The 17,436-nt window shown below is 40.4% G+C and overlaps 2 protein-coding genes across 3 annotated transcripts; both read right to left on the minus strand.

Moving 5' to 3' along the window:
* Positions 1-518: 518 nt before the first annotated feature.
* LOC147055957 (uncharacterized) lies at positions 519-7,345 on the minus strand. The gene is made up of 4 exons (XM_085914769.1): positions 6,405-7,345; positions 6,120-6,316; positions 3,457-3,648; positions 519-2,093 (listed from the first exon to the last, which is right to left on the minus strand). The coding sequence occupies exons 2-4, from the start codon at positions 6,304-6,306 to the stop codon at positions 1,786-1,788; spliced, it is 687 nt and encodes a 228-aa protein (XP_085770895.1). The 5' UTR covers positions 6,307-6,316; positions 6,405-7,345; the 3' UTR covers positions 519-1,785.
* Positions 7,346-7,544: 199 nt separating this feature from the next.
* Positions 7,545-17,167, minus strand: accs (1-aminocyclopropane-1-carboxylate synthase homolog (Arabidopsis)(non-functional)). Of its 2 annotated transcripts, XM_085914768.1 has the most exons (17): positions 17,013-17,167; positions 15,146-15,594; positions 14,930-15,043; positions 13,859-14,547; positions 13,685-13,744; positions 13,530-13,600; positions 13,388-13,457; positions 12,649-12,715; positions 11,885-11,982; positions 11,416-11,493; positions 11,194-11,294; positions 10,232-10,321; positions 10,076-10,121; positions 9,789-9,930; positions 8,897-9,039; positions 8,584-8,737; positions 7,546-8,234 (listed from the first exon to the last, which is right to left on the minus strand). In XM_085914768.1, the coding sequence occupies exons 2-17, from the start codon at positions 15,570-15,572 to the stop codon at positions 7,816-7,818; spliced, it is 2,769 nt and encodes a 922-aa protein (XP_085770894.1). In that variant the 5' UTR covers positions 15,573-15,594; positions 17,013-17,167; the 3' UTR covers positions 7,546-7,815. The 2 variants fall into 2 exon arrangements, with proteins under 2 accessions (XP_085770893.1, XP_085770894.1); XM_085914767.1 differs by having other exon boundaries at positions 7,545-8,234; positions 14,930-15,594.
* Positions 17,168-17,436: the final 269 nt, after the last annotated feature.

A 17,436-nucleotide genomic window follows, 5' to 3' on the forward strand; every position in this document is an offset into this window, starting at 1 on the left:
ACAGCTGGACACAAGAGTACACACCACAATGAATTGCCGAGTTTTATATTTAGGTGGGATTCTATTTGTGGTTTGAGAGCTGATGCAGGACGACCCTCAAGGACATTTGCCTCATTTACACAGCAATTAAGCACTACCCTGTTGCTAAATTGAAAAAGAGACCAAAATCCTCTGTGGATTTAATAACAAACTCATTAGCGGGGTCCAACAGGGCGGAACTGCCTTTTAATCAGAGCACCACCTGATTAACGCCCAATTAACAAAGCCGGTGCCTCTTAATTTTCCCCACTTTGGCACATTCAGCATACAAGCCTAAGCAGTCTCAAGTCTGTACTACGCCTCCTCGTGGGAATGCGAGACAACGTTAAATGTAATGCCTTTGGAGGCAGTCTGTCATCGGGTGGTCCCAACACATGGCAGCTGCAACCTTTTCGCAACACACTTCCGACTCACGTTGGGATGATGTATGTATGCATTGTTACAGCAGATACAGCAAGCAAACGAAAGCTTTGAAAGGATTTGGTTTATTTAGTTGAGGTAATTTTTCTCTTTTTCTCTGAACAGACATAAGACTCGGTGACAAAGTCGGGTTTGAAACACACCTGTGATAGAGCTTCAGTACCATGTGAAAGGTAGTTGTGTCAGCTGAAGAGGCAATGTTTTGGTTCTATGCGGCACTTTTGGATTTGACTGTCTGGAGAAATTCACGAAATAAAGGATACAAATATATAAATCGAATCCCAATGAAGTCATGTTGATAGTAACATGTTGGTGTAGAGTAGTTTTTAAAATGTTTTTTTTTTTTTATTAAAGTATAAAACAGTACTGTCTGTATCTACAATATGTATGCAAATGCTGTGGAACAATTTGTAGAGTGGGAGTCACATATTTCCAACAAAGAGGACAACCTGCATGCTAAAATTCAACAGCTTAGCAACCAATGCTCAGGTAGGCACCACCCAATGCAGTAAATAAGGAGTGTTAAAAGGAGCAAAAGGGCGCCCCAACATTGCTCATGATTTCAAAGAGACACTCTTCCATGCCTGTACCCACTGAAAAATGTAAACCCGTCTACCCATCCCCGTTGGCAAAACAAAAATGTTCGTGGTAGTGTGCACCAAGTCCCACTCAGGTTCTGCCACAGAAGGAAGGGAAGACCATGCAAACTCCGCACAGTAAAGCTGGAGCAGAGATTAAAACTCAAAAGCGCTCTACTGTGAGGCAGACACTTGCTTACAAAGCTCTCAAGTTCATCTACAAACATGACGTTATGAGAAGGAACATATTGCTCCATTAAAAGGATTTGCAAATTGATGATTAATGAACTAATTTTATAAAAATGTGATGCATTTTTTATGCAAAGATAACATTCATTTCAACAACAGAATCATTTGTACAACTCAGTAACACAATACAAAACAACAAAAACTCAACAGTTTCTGTTAATTCTTTTGTAATTCTTTTTTCTTAATCCATTGATGGTGAGACTCATCATCCATCCATTTTCTGTAGTGCTTGTCCTAATTAGGGTTGCAGATAATTGAAGCCTTTACCCGCTATACTGTACTTTGTGCAAGAAGACTAGTCGCGAGCAAATTGTGGAGCCAGTCACTTTTAGTAAATCGGGCTACATTGTTTTGTTTAGTTTTTGTTACGAGTCAATCTGGTTGGAAAATGTCCTCAATATTCATACTGCTTGCCAGTTTCTCCATGAAGTCTGCTCAGCATTTTCATGTGAAATTATTACACTCATATTGTCTGTCATATCCAAGTAATGTGGTCCATTTAAGGTACTGACATGTACCTCTTTGGAGCAAGCTTACTTTTACTGACTGCAGGGTGAGGACAACCTTCACTGAAGCTACGACTCGGCTGAGAGGTGACCCTCCATGACTCCACTGCCTTCTCCAGGTCTTCGAGAATGTCTGGCACAATAGCTTGCTCAGCGACGAAGACGATCGTTTCAACAACCAACAGTAGGATCCAGCCTAAAGCACCCAGCCAGTAAGAGGAACCTAAGATTGAGAAGTCCTTGTAGATTTCTTCATAGTGGTGATAAGTGAAAATGGACCAGCTGAGTAGGAAGAAGAAACCTGTCAATGGGGGGAAAAGAGCAGTAAAACCACGAGTTACCACATTTAAAATGTCATTAAAGCCTATTATTGGTACCCTCAAGCTTTTATGATAATGGAAAAGAAAGTTAAAAAGTCTATTTAAACACATTCTGCCCTTGAGGGTATGTAAATGCAAAACATTAAAGTCTTCTTGAATTTAACCCAAATCAATACAACAAAGTCTCTTTGGAGGTTAAGAGAAAACAAAGCTATTTTAGGACTTTGCTTCCAAAGTGTGCTATATTTAAGCGTCATACGACAAGACAAAAAAATGTCCTCTCCAAATCCAGATGGATGTCTTCTTTCATTGTGTATTTGGGGGAGGGGCGTTTGTGTCACCTTGTCCGGTCACGATAATTTTTTAGGATGTATTTTCCCAAAAACTATTTGCTAAGTTAGTAATATTGTTTGTTTGTTTGTTTTTTGTTTGTTTTTTGTTTGTTTGTCACTACCGTAGACGGATTTATGTGTCTGTCTGTCTGTCGTCCGTCTGTCCATCCATCGGGTGGCAAAACATACCCATGTACCCATTTATGCCATTTAAAGGACCCATATCATACACCCTTAAAATCGCTGGGTTAAAAATTCGACCGACACAGAAAGTTGGGTCAATTGGACCAAAACGAAAATTGGTTGTTTAGTGCAAAACAACTCGGGAAGTTATGTCAATTCCTCAAATTGACCCAACTTACTGGGGTTGCTCTAATTTTAATATTGCGCTTGTGGAATAAAATAAGGAGGCAAACACGGGAGGCACTTGGTGTCTACTGAAAATGCTGTTACAGTTGCTCAGGTCTCAGGTCACAACCAATTATGGCTCACCAGGTTTATGAAGCTGACCCGAAACATTCATCAGAACACTGTTTCACCGAGTTGGGATGCACAGAACAAAGAAAATTTGGGGGATGACTTCCTCTTTAACTGTTTGCTGTTACGAAAGGATGTTAAATGGAATCTTGTGTTATGGTTATTTTTTATCTAAGATATATTTGTGAAGGGAGATGTGGGGTGGCCTCCAAATAGAATTTTGCTTGGATGCAGCCCTGAATTGCAAAGCATATTGAGAAAATTTACACATTCAAATAACAGACAATTTATAGTTGTACTACCGAACAATGTCTTTATTTAACTGAAGCAGAAGTCTTGATGAGGGTTAGTTTCATAACTAACAGTACAGTACTCTGTGGTTAAAAAAAAAAAAAGAATTGGAACGATACAGCGCCAACCAGTCCTTAAGATGATGATTGTACTTGACTGCAATAGTTAAAAACTGACCCCTATGGGTCCTATCATTTCGACAGTGTTACTCAGACAAATAAAAGTAAACTTGGGCATCTATTACCTGTAGATAACATGGTGAGGAGCAACAAGGTGGTGGGGTAGAGTGCCTGTCCTGCCATAAGCAGAGAACGAGTGTTGGAGTAGGAGCGCACGGTCTCTGATGTCCAGCAGAGGGCGAAGACAAGCGACAGAGCTCCTGTGCTCAACGCCAACAGGAAGGACAGAACCCCAAACACTCTCTCTGCTTCCAGGGCTGCGTCAGAAAATGAAGACAAGTCAATGTCAGTGTTGGTGTAGATGTTCACTCTGCATTTGGTTTTGTAAAAAAAAAAAAAAAAATCCCCACTTTTACTGTAATACAGCTGTGCCTCCCAACCATTGCGCTGTAAGACATCATCTGTTCTGCCTGAGGAATTGGTCTGAAGATGTATATTTACAACAAATCTTTGTTCATCTGTCTATGCTATCGACACATAACAACCCCAGTTGCTTTTGACTGGTGGCCCTAACATTGCACCTCATGAAGCCATGGATCTTAGTCCTTGCCCATCTGTGTCCCTGGTAAACCCGTCTATGGACCTGCTGCAGTTTGCATACTAGACCGGCATCGAAGTGGACGGCGCCATCAACGAGCTCCAACGAGCTCTGCCTCACCTGGAGTGTCCTCTATGTGGGTCCTTTTGTTGGACCTCAGCAGTGCTCCTCGGAGCTCTATGTGGGTCGTTTTCTTGGACCTCAGTAGTGCTTTCAACACCATCGGGTCAGCCATCCTGAGGGACAAGCTTGAGCTCGCCGGAGTGGACCAACACCTCAATGCTGATTTGTGGATTACCTCACCAACTACCACCAACAATCTGGGACTGTGTGTCGAGGGGCTGTATTCTGTAGTGTAAGAGCCCCCCAGGAAACGGAGCCCCCTTCCTCTTCACCTCCCTACACCGCAGACTTTTCTCACCTGTCATCCATCTGCCAAAGTTCTCTGATGACTCTGCCATCATCAGGCTCATCATTGATGAGGACGACCGAGTATACAGAGAACTTGTGAGGGACTTTATGGACTGGTTCCACCTCCTCATTACCACTGGAAAGACTAAGGAGTTGGTTGTGGACTTACGTAGAAGCCCACACCAGTGAACATCCAGGGAAGAGACATTGAGATGGTAAGACCTGTGGTGGCCTCTGCCATCTTCTATAGAGTGATCTGCTGGAGGAGCAGCATTATAGCAGCTGACAGGAAGAGGCTGGACAAGCTCATTAAGAATGCCATCTCCGTTCTGGGATGCCCTCTGCAAATTATGAAGGAGGTGAGAGAGAGGAGGATCTCAGCTAAACTGTCATCCATGCTAGACAAAGACTCTCACCCCCTCCATCACACACTCGCTGCAGTGAGGAGCTCCTTAAGTGAAAGGATGCACCGCCCAAAGTGTGTAACCGAGCGATATGACAGGGTATTTCTCCCTGCAGCTGTCAGACTCTCCAACCAAATCTCCAGGTTTTTAATGAATCATATTTATATGTATCTAACGCTTCAAATATCATACAAAAAAATTCCAGCAGTTAATCATAAACGAATTCTATTTGTGGCCATTTATAGTACAGCACTAGAGCAATAGAATATATTATGCTCTAATGCCTTATATTCACTGACAAAGTAAATTTGTGAATACATTGAGATAAGATCATCATTAGTTCCATTGACTTATGCTTTGTGACATAAGCTGTCACTTTTTCCCAATGCCTTTTCAAAGCCTGGATGTTTCTGAAATTTCGAAACTTCAATGAAAAGAAAACGGAAATGATGGTTTTCAGCCCCAGTGGCCCTTGTGATAATGCTCCATTGATCTGTGACATATTAATTGAAGAATTTGATTATCATTATTGTAGTAGCGGTTTGTGTAGTGTACAACTCTAAAGCAACATAATGGGATGTATCCACTCTCAAACATGTCAGTTGCTTATTTAAACAGAAATAAATCATGCGGTACAAGTCTGCACCACTGAGAACAACAAATATGATAATGAACAAGTTCAATAAATGTCTCTGAGTGTCAATCAAAACAGAACATTGGGATATTTGTATTCCACAGAATATCTGATGTAATACTGTTAGATTGTTGTGGTTCAGGTTGGTCTATCTTTCCCTGAGCAAAAAAAAAATATATTTACTATTAGAGGTATGTTTCTTCACTTTCTCCAGATATTGCTAGCGTTTTGGTAGCCCTGAACTGGATAAGCGGCGTTCAAAAAGACTGCATGAATATTAAGATGTGGTGACATTTACCTGGTTTTCACAGTCAATATAGCCTTCAGCTAACATAACTACGGCATGCCTCTCGTGGGAATATTACACACGCATGCAGCAGACATGTTGAAGGAATAAGGAATTAGTAGAGAACACAACCTCGACAGCAATTGCCAAAGAATAATAGTTTACAAATTAAAAAGAAAAAACATAGAGATCAAGTTTTCAACTATTGAATGACTCCTATTCTATCCACTTTATGTAAGATATACTTGTTGAAAAGAATGCACTTCTCGGAGCAGCGTCATGCTCAGACTTGTTTACAACTTTGGTAAAGGCTTTTCTGTTTGCTGACTCCCTCAGCCTGGACAATGGGGAGAGCAGTATTGCTTCTTTTCAGCACAAAAGACAAACCATTTGGTTTGACATTGCTTTATGTTTAAAAGCCATCAGAATCGTGCGAATTGAGATGTCATGCTTACCATTGAAGATCACACCATCAATGACAGGGTCACCCTTTGTCTTATTCCTCTCGGTCCAAAGTCCGCCATCCTTTAACCAGAATGGTGTCCAGACTGCATAAGACACACACAGGCAACCACCAAGCCCCACACAACATTGTGTGAATCTGAAGCGACTGATCGTGTCCTTGAATTCTGGCAACTTCATATTAAGAGCACTAAGAGAGGGCAAACAGAAGCAGAAGTTCTCATGATCCAATCCTAACCTGTATAATGATGTCAAATGATGATAAGTCATCACCTTACCTTTGTTCAAAGCCAAATCAAAGCATCTCAGCCTTTCTTGACTGTACCTCTTCTGTACTGTATTCAACACCTTGAATCACGTTTTCTTTTTTTTTGTTTTGCTGTGCTCATCACCCACTCATACTCCGCCTACATTGAACTGGAAACTCCTTTAGTAGCATGTTGCCGTGACATCTCTGTGGCCCACGATCTCATAGTGAAAGTGAAAACAATACAGGGTTGGCCTATTTGAGGAAGCACAAGGTTGTTTGATTATTTGAAACATTAAAAGAAAGCTTACCAATTACAAAATAAGTGAGAATGAGCCAGATATGCGTTCAGATTTGTCTGAGATACTTTGTTGGTGTTATTCCATTTGATAGAACAGCAAAAGCCTCCCCATCTACTATTCAAAGTAGCGTCACAAATCGTCCCCCCTTTCTTTTCCATTCTGTGAGGCAGAACTACCCTCACAAGGTTTTATATGTTGCACAGTACAGTAGCTACAAAGCCAACTAGACAATGAATCTGAAACGCATACCTCATGTGGTTTAATTCTGTATCAGTACACGATGAGATGACATAAAAATGTATTTATCGCCCAAAAAATTAATAATAGTAATAATAATAATAATAAACCCCCAAAACATTATTCAGAAAATGCTGATACAGGGTCAGGTGAAAATGTTGAGGTAAAAAAGAAAACCCCTGGAAAAATATGTACCCCAAAAGTCAATTATCTGGGCATTTTTCAGGAGCACCTTGCCCTCCCACTTCTTAGTTCCGCTAGTGCTCAAGCTTATCAAACAGTTTGAGGAAGAACTACAACCAAAATTGTGAGCCAGGGCCTCTAGCCTTGCATCAATGAGCAGGATGAGTCAAACATTTTTAGAGACACACACTTCCACACTCGAGTGTCAGCTGCGAGGGGAGACCTTGTCTCTTCACCTCATTTCTTCAATGGTGATGGCAGGTGTGTCATACTTTTTGTCCATAAAGCATACTGTATATAGCAACTATTATCAATATATATTTCAAATCAACCAGGTCGGCAAAGGAAATAAGAATATCAAATCTCTCAATTGCCATTATGGCTAAAAAAAAAGTCAAATAAAAATAATAATATAAAACATGCTGTTATGAGTGTTTTAAAGGCAAATTCAAATAACAGGAAATTGGCACATCATAAACGTTGCGGGTTGTTGTAGTTTAATTACAATTGGCATTTAATTCAGCTTATAAATATCTTGATTATGGATGGACTGGAATGTGAAATTAATCACCCATTAACATTCAACTCTAAGGCATGATTACAGATATGAAAAAAAAAAAAAACAGAAAATCAACTGCCATAAAGTCAGTCAAAGGAGGGATTATTGAGTGCTGCCAACTGTAAATTGGCAGCCATATCTTTGCCTGTTCATCCCTAACTTTACTTTCTGGCTCGTGCCAACAGGGTTTGAAACACATCAAGAATCTCTGGGTCCTCCTCTGCAGACCGCTCTGGCGTGTTCTTTTCCAACCAATCAGAAGAGTGGATTTGATGCTTGAGTGTACCAATCAGAGAGTCCAGGCTCTCCGCAGGCTTAGAGGCTTGGCAGTCCTGCAAGACAAACTCATCAGGGGCGAGCCAGCTTGTGTCAGGAACAGAACTCTCCTTTTTCTTTAGCTGGTCTGATGACTTGCTCTGGGGGGATGATGTTGAATTTTCAATTGTGGCATTGTCTGAAGTAGCACTGTCCTCTTTCACTGGTCTCTTGTTCTCCTCACTGCCTTCTTTGACAATGAAGGAATCCCTGTCCATACTGCTTTCTTTGATTTCTTTTAAGGCCTCTCCAATTCTTTTCAAACCTAAAACAATGTCAACAAAATGAACATAAAACAAGTCAATAATTGGTATTCAGTTCATGTATGAACTGAGATCAATATCAGAACTTGTTTGTTTTGCAGTTAATGTGTTTAGTGCTCATTTTATACTAGGAACTAAAACTTTAAAGCTGAAGCTAAAAGCATGACAGAGTAAACTCTCCTGGCTAGTCATAATATTCGGTAGAAATGCAAGAAATCTCTTCAGCATTTCTTCACCAGTGGAATTTATACCGAAATATGCTTATTGCAAGTATACTAAGCAGTAAATTGATGCCTTTCTATTGGGCTGTGTTAAATACTGTATGACTACAGTGTAGATATATTGACGGACCAAGTTGGAGGTAGTGCTGATGGTCGGCAAATACGATGCGAAACCAGCCAGGTGTGGAGCAGGAGAAGGCTTGCCCGCAGCTCAATACAACTTTGTGTTTGAGGAAGCACCGCCACATCCGCAACTCCTCCTCAAATGAAGGGGCTCTGAGAAACTAGCAAAACAGACAAGAAGTTGACATCAAACCTCGTGAATTAAAATGTTTTTAATGACAATGACTTTCTCCTTGCAATCCAATTACCTCTGCACAAATTAGCATTTGATTATCAACCCCAGCAACCACAGCATTACAATGTGACCTTATTCAAGTTACCTTCCTGAAGTCAGCCCAGACATACAAAACAGCAGGCCTGTCCAGGTAGTGAATATCCATTTTCTGCAACTCATTTGTCAGGTAGCAGTGAGCAGCTTTCAATCTGCGTCGGTTCTCAGGCAAAAACTCCTTGCTTATCCAATCTACACCATGACAGTGAGAGGCATCATTAGCAAAAACTGCTTGCTTATCCAATCGACACCATGACAGTAAGAGGCAACATTAGTTTCACAGCACTAGTTTACATTGTGTTACACATTGTGCTGTTTGTTCAGCACGATCTGCAGCACGAGCTGAAGTAGGAGAGGGACACAGGTTAAAGCTAAATTTCAACCTCAACTATGCCAGCTGATCTACATGCAGGTTTACCAAAGTTAACAAAGAAAGGATAACCCAATGACGTGACAGCTTGGATTGGGAAATGCTACTTTCCGCTGTTTAAGTGCAAATTTAAATTTCAAATGCATTGACATCTGATTGCCTATGAAAGACTTGAATGTGACCAGAGACACCTTTGTCATCATCTATCAAACCTGCGATCATGTGCTTTGCGACAAAAAGGTTAAAACCAATGCATTTAAAATGTAAATGCATATTATTTCTTATAATGGGTGCTTTGTTCTAATAAATAAAGAAATGAGTGTGCATTTTGTCCCAAAAAAATCCATCTAAACCTTATCTAAAGTTTGGAAAAGACAACAAACAATCAATAACATGTCTGTGACAGACTACATGCATTCTCTGACTAAACAACTAACCGTTTTTTAATGTCTCCTGGTAGGTCACGCAAAACTGACAAGTTTTCCGCAATATAGGATAATCTTTCGATGTAACAAACAACACTGAGGTCAAAACTACAATAGCATGTTTTCTCCAAGTCACATAACCATACCTCTGTCCTGAAGAAGTTGTGCAACCTGTTGCTGAGTTATCCCAGATATACCATGGAATGAGCCCAATTGGGCCAAAGCCTCCACAATGTCTTGATTCTCAGTATAAAGAGTCCCTAATCTGTTTCCAGCCATTGCAAAGTCCTGGAAAGGGCAAGATGAAGTCAACAAGCGAAATGGCTCTGACAGAAAATCTTTTGCGAGGAAAAGCTGAGAATTTACAGTTCTGTCAGGAGTCATAAAAAAAATAAAAAGTCCTCCACATAATGTGATACTGCACAGCACGTACCTTGCTCAGCCCCCACATTATATGTGTCCTCTGTGGGTCGGGCAAACTGAAATAAGGGCACATCATTAGCACTTAAGAGGCAATCTCCATCCATAATTATCATGATAAAGGGTATACATGAGTAATAATAAAGAGGATAGGTTAACAACACTGTACCTTTCCAGACTGAGGACACTGTGAAATGTTACTGACTCATCAAATACTGTCAGCATGTACACTTCATCTATGATGGCATGGATCTCATTTCTAAAACAGGAGACAGATACTGAATAGTCAGCTCGACATACCTTATGTAGTGCAAAATGTATGATGATTGACAACAAAGACAACATGGCATAACGTTAAAGCATAATACATAATAAGAAAAACCCAGAGTGATTTATGTTTACAGCAGCTGACTAACTGGAAAGATATACGGAGGCTATTGCGCTGGGAATCGCAATTACAAAACAACAAAAAATTAAGGGCCTTCCTGATCATATTGCTGCACTTGACAATATGCTGATTCCTAAAGCGTACCTACGTAGCTCAGAATTAGGGAGAAATATATAAGTTTTGCTTGGAAGAAGGAGAGCCGTGACGCAAAGGCGTTCACAACTGTCTTGGCTTGGCCGCCTCCTCAATTCAACACGGCATCTGAGTTATTCTCGCAACTTTCCAGCATCAATACTGATGCAAGGTAAATAGATAAATATATCCAACGTCTCAATGTCGAATGAGAAAGCAGGTGGGGCTGACGCGCTTGCTTTCGTCTGCCTTTTTTGGTTTGGCCCAACAGAGCCCTTTTGATGGAAATAAAAGAAGAGACCGATTTCCATCCAAGCAATGGGTGCCAGGGACATCCCACGACTTGACATCACATCCATTCCAAACATGGTGCCGTGCATTAAAATAAAACAGGGAGATTGGCCAATACAAGACTAGACAAGAAAATTGGAACACCAAATATTTATCAAATTGTACAATATTGCTCCCTTTACCCATCAAGACTTCAATGTGGGAACTCTGACGGTACACCTTAAAAATCTGGCAGTAAACTTTTTAGAGCCACTGTACAGTATCTTCTGTTAAATGTTATGCTTTACCACAGCATGTGGTAACTGAGGAGCAGACCCTACCTTTTAGCAAATTCCAAGAAAGAAAGCATCTCCTTTGGGGTGTAGATCTCAGCAAGAGGATTGTGCGGGTTCATTAGTATAATGGCCCGAATGATAACCCCCTATTTGAAATGCAACAGTTATTCGTCAGTGAAACAGGATGTGAGGTTTCAAGAATCTGCTTTAGCTGGGTTAGCACTTTTTCGAAATATTGAATGTGAAACAAAGACATGCATGGATTACCTCTTGCTTCGCCCTTTTTATAGCTTCCTCCAATTTGCTCACGGTGAGATGAAAAAGACGACCATCATTATTACCATCCTATAAATATTTTGCAAAAAACAAGGGACAGATAGCCAACTGTATAACATTAACTTAAGTAGTAGTAAGTACAACATGACAAAGAGTGCTACTGAAATGTATATATAATCAAGGCAGTACAGAAACCTCACATGTGTGTAGGGACAAGGACAGAGCCTGACTGTGAAGAGGCACAATTTTGTAAATAATTGATGTGCCCACATAATTGCAATGAAGGAGAAAAGAAGTCTGGAAAAATAACCCGCGAATAGCAGATCTCACTTAAAAAGAAACAAAATGAGCAACTGGTGGCTTGAAGGAAAGGCAATTCCCAGAAAAGGTACAATTGTTCAAGGGCCTACTGTATATCTGCTTAAGAAGCGAAAAATAAATACAAGATGAAGGCTTCTACCTCACATTGGAGTGGGACATGAAACAACTTGACGTCACTGTACAACTGCAGGTCCTCAGTAATAACACCGTAGAAAGGGCTAGGAATTAGAATGGCATCTATAACAAAGACAAGAAAAAAAAAGAGGGTGATTTGAACGGCAATAGAACTTGGAACATAGAATGAGGAAACACACACTAATAAAATGAAACATGTATTGTGCTGAAAGAGGAACTAAACAACAAGTTTGTCTCTACATGTGCACTGCGACTGGCGATCAGTTCAGAGTGAAGTCTGCCTTTTGCCAGATGTCAGCTGGGATAGGCTCCAGCACCAACCACTCCTGTCCTTGCTAAATTTTACTTTTACAAACTGTTCTTAGTAAACAAAGCAAGCAGAAACACAACATGTTTTCACCAATTTGCACTCTAGGGAGAGTAAACAGATCTACAAATACATTGCCCTCTATAGATATCGGTGCCCCTAATTGAGATGTTTTCTTTACCTTCTAATAAATTCATTTTTTTTAATATAATATAGGACCAAAATTAAAAAAGAGGGCGGAAAATCCAACCTTTAAGGGCATATATTTAGTCGGGGACATTATATTAATAAATGCTTCACATCAAATCATGTGGGCCACAATAATTAGCACTACTGATGTTAATATTTTGCAGAACACTCTTGCCAACAAAAGAGCAGCAAATCTTCTCCCATAGTGTTTCACAGGATTTATTTTAATACAAAAACAAGTTATGTATTACTATGTACATTTGGGGACCTACCTTTTGGGTCACAAATGACTGCTGCAATGCACGAAAAGAGAGCACTACATCCATTCATCACCACAACCTGACAAAGTACACAAATGAACAGTGTTATTTCACAGCCGCAAAGAACCTTGTTGGCACATAAAAGGCCTGACGATGCACACGAGCACACTAAACTACTTAATTAAATGGCGATTTGGCTAATCAAGTAATTCAAATTAACTGATTTGGCAACATCAGCTGTACGACAATGAGTGCAGCCTTGTTTTTAGTTCAAATTAGTTGGAGAATCGCCTAAAGCCTGCAAAGCCAGTAGGGGGTGATTTCTTTCATTAAAAATTACACAAAAACAATTCCCTCATTAATCTTTGATCACATGCACTAGATTCATTCTTCTTCAATAAAGCAAATATTTCTCATTTACGCTGTCATATTTAGAGGAAACAGTTGATGTTATGGTTTAAGGTTTCAGTTTGACCATACTTTGGGTTGCTGGGTTTTATTGTACAAAAAAAAAAAAAGGGTTGTTTTGAGCAACATTTGACCCAACTTCCTGGGTCTCTCCAATTTTGAACCCAAATTGGGTTGTTATTAACTTAGCATTTAAGTGTGCATTTTGTATTTTTAATAAATTTCAAAAAAATTCAAATACAACTTTTTTTTAGCTAAATAAATACATTAACTGTGACAAATGGCAAAAAATTAGCATTTAACTAGTGACCATTAAATTTTGAGATCCATAAATTCCCCTTACATTTTCCGCTTTCAATAGCTTTGGAGAACAGCAGTAGTGAGTTAGAAACTCTGCGACCACTTCTCTCAGGCTGAAACACAACATTGAAATAGAATAATTGGAAATTGTCCTTTTTAAATCTAAATGAAATCAAATCACTTACAATGCATGTCCCCTCCAATCACCATACTGTAACAGTGCTGGGTCAACACGAAGCATGTCAGATTGGGTCAACTGCAATAAAAACGAAAGTAAAATCGTATTCCTGTCTTGTACTGTATTGTATTGATGTATGAAAATAAAGCACATAATAATTACCCTTTTATGAAGAAGATCATAGCAGAGCTTGTTCTCGCTTGTTCCCATATTGATGACACCCTGCAACACGGGGCACAGAGACATACCTATAGCCACTTTAGCATTTACAAAACCTATCTATTATATTATATTATCTATTATATAATATTACAGTCACTGGAATAAGTGACTCACATTAGGGTTGTCAATGTCATATTTGTTTTCTCTATATTGAGCAAAGCCTTCCTGGAGGATGCCTTGGTGCTGTCGAATACTGTTCCCACGATTGGACAGATACACGCTGGCCTCAGGAGACTTGACACTTCTCGGAGTTGCAAAAGCACTCTCGGCTGTTGTGCAGGCCCTGACTGATGGTTGTGGGTCCGGCTTTATTATCCCCTTAGTGGAGTGTGCAGAGGGAGTGTGTGTATATGGTTGAGATGGCGAAGAGGAAGCAGTTGAAGTCGCCAGTACAGCTGACCGATGATCTAGCGGAGGAACGGGGATGTTAGTGGGCGCTGTTTCTGTGGTCACAGCACCCTGTCTAATGGCACTTAACGCCCCCGTAAGCATGTTAAACAGGTGCAGCTCATGCTGGTGCTCCTTTTCCATTCTTCTCTCTTCTTGCTGCTGTCTGCGCTCATCAGCTTGCAACTCCTTTTCTAGTCGTGCTTCTTCCCAGGAGAGGAGGCGATCTTCAGCACACCGCTGCCACATGAGGACGCTGGCAAGAGCTTTGTTGAGAGGCCCCTGGCTGCAACACTTTCCATTTCCGTGGCCACACGCGCTTTTCCCTGCCTTTGCCTTACGACGTCTCCTCTGTTTTAAGGCAGCCAGGGGACGGAGGCCCTCCCTTGATGCGTCATGTGGCACAGGAACAGTGCCTAAATGGGAAGCAGACGCATCAACGTTCAAGTCAGCTGAATCTGCGGACGTGAGAAAAGCATGAGGTGACATGATTGCTTAGAGACATGCCTCTATACAAAATAATAAAACTGTGTGTGGATGGATGGATGGATGGATGGATGGATGGATGGATGGATGGATGGATGGATGGATGGATGGATGGATGGATGGATGGATGGATGGATGGATGGATGGATGGATGGATGGATGGATGGATGGACGGATGGATGGATGGATGGACACATGGATAGACACATGGATGGACAAATGGATGGACAAATGGATGGACAAATGGATGGACGGATAAAATTTTGCAAGTAGCAGTAATGTTGTGATGCAATATCTGTAGCAATCAACAACCTGAGGGGGAAATTCTTGAATGAGCAGAATTGTCTCCTTGACCGAGTGTATCCTCTGTTCCAAGAAAAGATTGTCCATCTGTTTCCTGTTCATCTCCTGATCTGTAACACAGATCTGGTCGTCCAACATCAGCATTTGAGAGAATTTGCTTAGCATTCTCACATTTGACATCAAGTGGATTCTGAGTTCTAGGGGGCTGACCAAACAGAAACCCACCCGAAGAAGTTGGACCAAAAGAGCCGAGTGAGGAATGCCCCTGGAAAAATGAGTCACTTCCATCTGGATTCTGAAACAATTGCTGCGCAACAAATGTTCCACCCTGAGTGGAGTATGTGATAGCCGGTCGGTTTGCCAAGACCCGATCCATCACGTCGTAGAATTTCCAAGATCTCAGTTTGTGGTTCTCCTTAATACGACGATACTCCAACTTCATTTTTTTAATCTTCTCTCTGCACTGATCACCTGTGCGGTACATGCCCTTTTCACGCAGAATGAGTGCGATGCGGTCAAACACACGCTGGTTGCGCAACGAGCTTTCCAGTTCTATCTGGATAGACTCGTCTGACCACAACTGCAGCAGCTCCACAATCTCTTGGTCGGTCCAGTTGCTGCCTCGCTCGTGCCTCTTGCAACGAGGGTCCATTTTTCTGCTCGCTGGAGATTATCTGCAACATTGTGAAGAATCAGAATTAAATATATCCCAACTTGTGTCTTTAATTTATGGGGTTCATGCGCCACAGTTCTTTTGTTTCAGAAATGACTTTTCCAAACACTTTACTCAAGATCCATTGCAAATACACTAAGTCCTTATTTCATATTTCATTCCATATTTTCATTCCATTATTTCCTTGTTGAGCTGCAAGTAGAGTTAAAGTTGGTTTGAATTTGCACGATTGATTCTCAATTATTATTCTTTCAAAGGGCCAGGGCGGTTCCAAAAGGTTTGCATGGTTTAAATCACGTGTATCCAAACCATTACCATGCATTTATCAGCAACCTGCTGCATAGACTAAAAGGAGCATTTAGTGCCTGCTTCATTTTTATCCTGGGTGGCAATTAAGGCGGGAGAAAGGTTCCTTCTCATCTCTCCCACCCTGGTTTTGAAACACCGACACATCATTCGATAAGGATGTGTTGCCAAGGCAAGCTTCGTACAGCACAGTTCTGTTATGGTTTTAAGTATGCAGATGTGAATCTGTTGTTATTGAGTCCAGGGGTGTTTCTAAAAGCATTTTTTGTACGTTGACCTGGGAAGAAAAAGTCCTGACACTACTGATCCAAGTGAATAGGGCTAACTATTTATTTTTTGGATTAAATCATTTGAACATCTCAATGAATTTATTTCCCATAAACCTTTTTTTTATAATGTATTATACATTTACCGAAGTTCTATTTGTTATTATTATTATTATTATTATTATTATTATTATTGGCAACCCCTTCGACATTAGCAGCAGGTAGAGAAAAACCTAAATAAAAGTTCGTGTTGAAGAAAATTATCACATGCCTTTTGAAACTATGCGCAATGAGCGTTCAGAGTCGGACAGTGTATCATGCAAAAACTTTACTTGGTATAAAATAAGATATATGTACTAGGGAGGCGTGTGTCCGCCGATGAATGTCTCTTGTAATTTATCACTCGGTGAGCCAAAGTCACGATCTCATTTTGAGTGACTTGAGTGACGCTGTTTATCGCGTTTCACTGTGTTGCCGTTTATTATCTTGTCTCACAACGAAAGATGACGTAGACAGATTTAAATCATGACTTCGAAATGCACGCAGTAACAGACATTTTTCAAATTTGTAGTTAACGAAGACAAAAATCACTTTAAAAAGATGGTATTGGACGTATTTTATTGTTTCAATCATTTATTTAAACTCAATTTTATATATTTGAAGTATTATCCATGCAAAACTTTAATAACTTGAAACTTTTACGAAAATCTATTTTACAATAATTTTAAAGACATAGAAATGCATTTTAAAATCTCATAACATTTTCAGGATTTTCATGACGTGCAAACTAAAATTGACCATCTAAATTAAATAATGCATTGCACATTTAACCACTTGCTTCGCTCACCGTATATCAAAAGTGCATGTCCTCGAAGTACGTGCTCGCCTTCTTCTCCTAAAGCGAGACATCTACGATCTAATACGGGCTTGTCAAATGGGGATGCCGCAACTAAGGGAAAACTATATCCGGGGCAACTGTACATGCATGCTATCTTATTCCGGGATAACTATCCCGTTCTAACATAGTACGGCGCAAACGCATTCGAGCCAACAGGCGAGACTGGTCCTGTGCTGCTGTAGCGCCCTCTATTCCAGTACATGGTTTAATTTAACTGTAATGTAAATATAATTCCACAAGATGACGCTGCCACACTGTAATAAAAATAAGAGCGCCCCCCCCCTCCCCTTTTTCTATCAGGGGTAAATTATTGTATTGAGATAAAATACTTGTATTTATTCTGACAGAAACGATGAAAAAGTGATTTTATAAA

The sequence above is a fragment of the Syngnathus leptorhynchus genome, chromosome 6 (assembly GCF_054491065.1).
Source record: "Syngnathus leptorhynchus isolate UIUO chromosome 6, UIUO_Slep, whole genome shotgun sequence".
NCBI lineage: Eukaryota > Metazoa > Chordata > Actinopteri > Syngnathiformes > Syngnathidae > Syngnathus > Syngnathus leptorhynchus.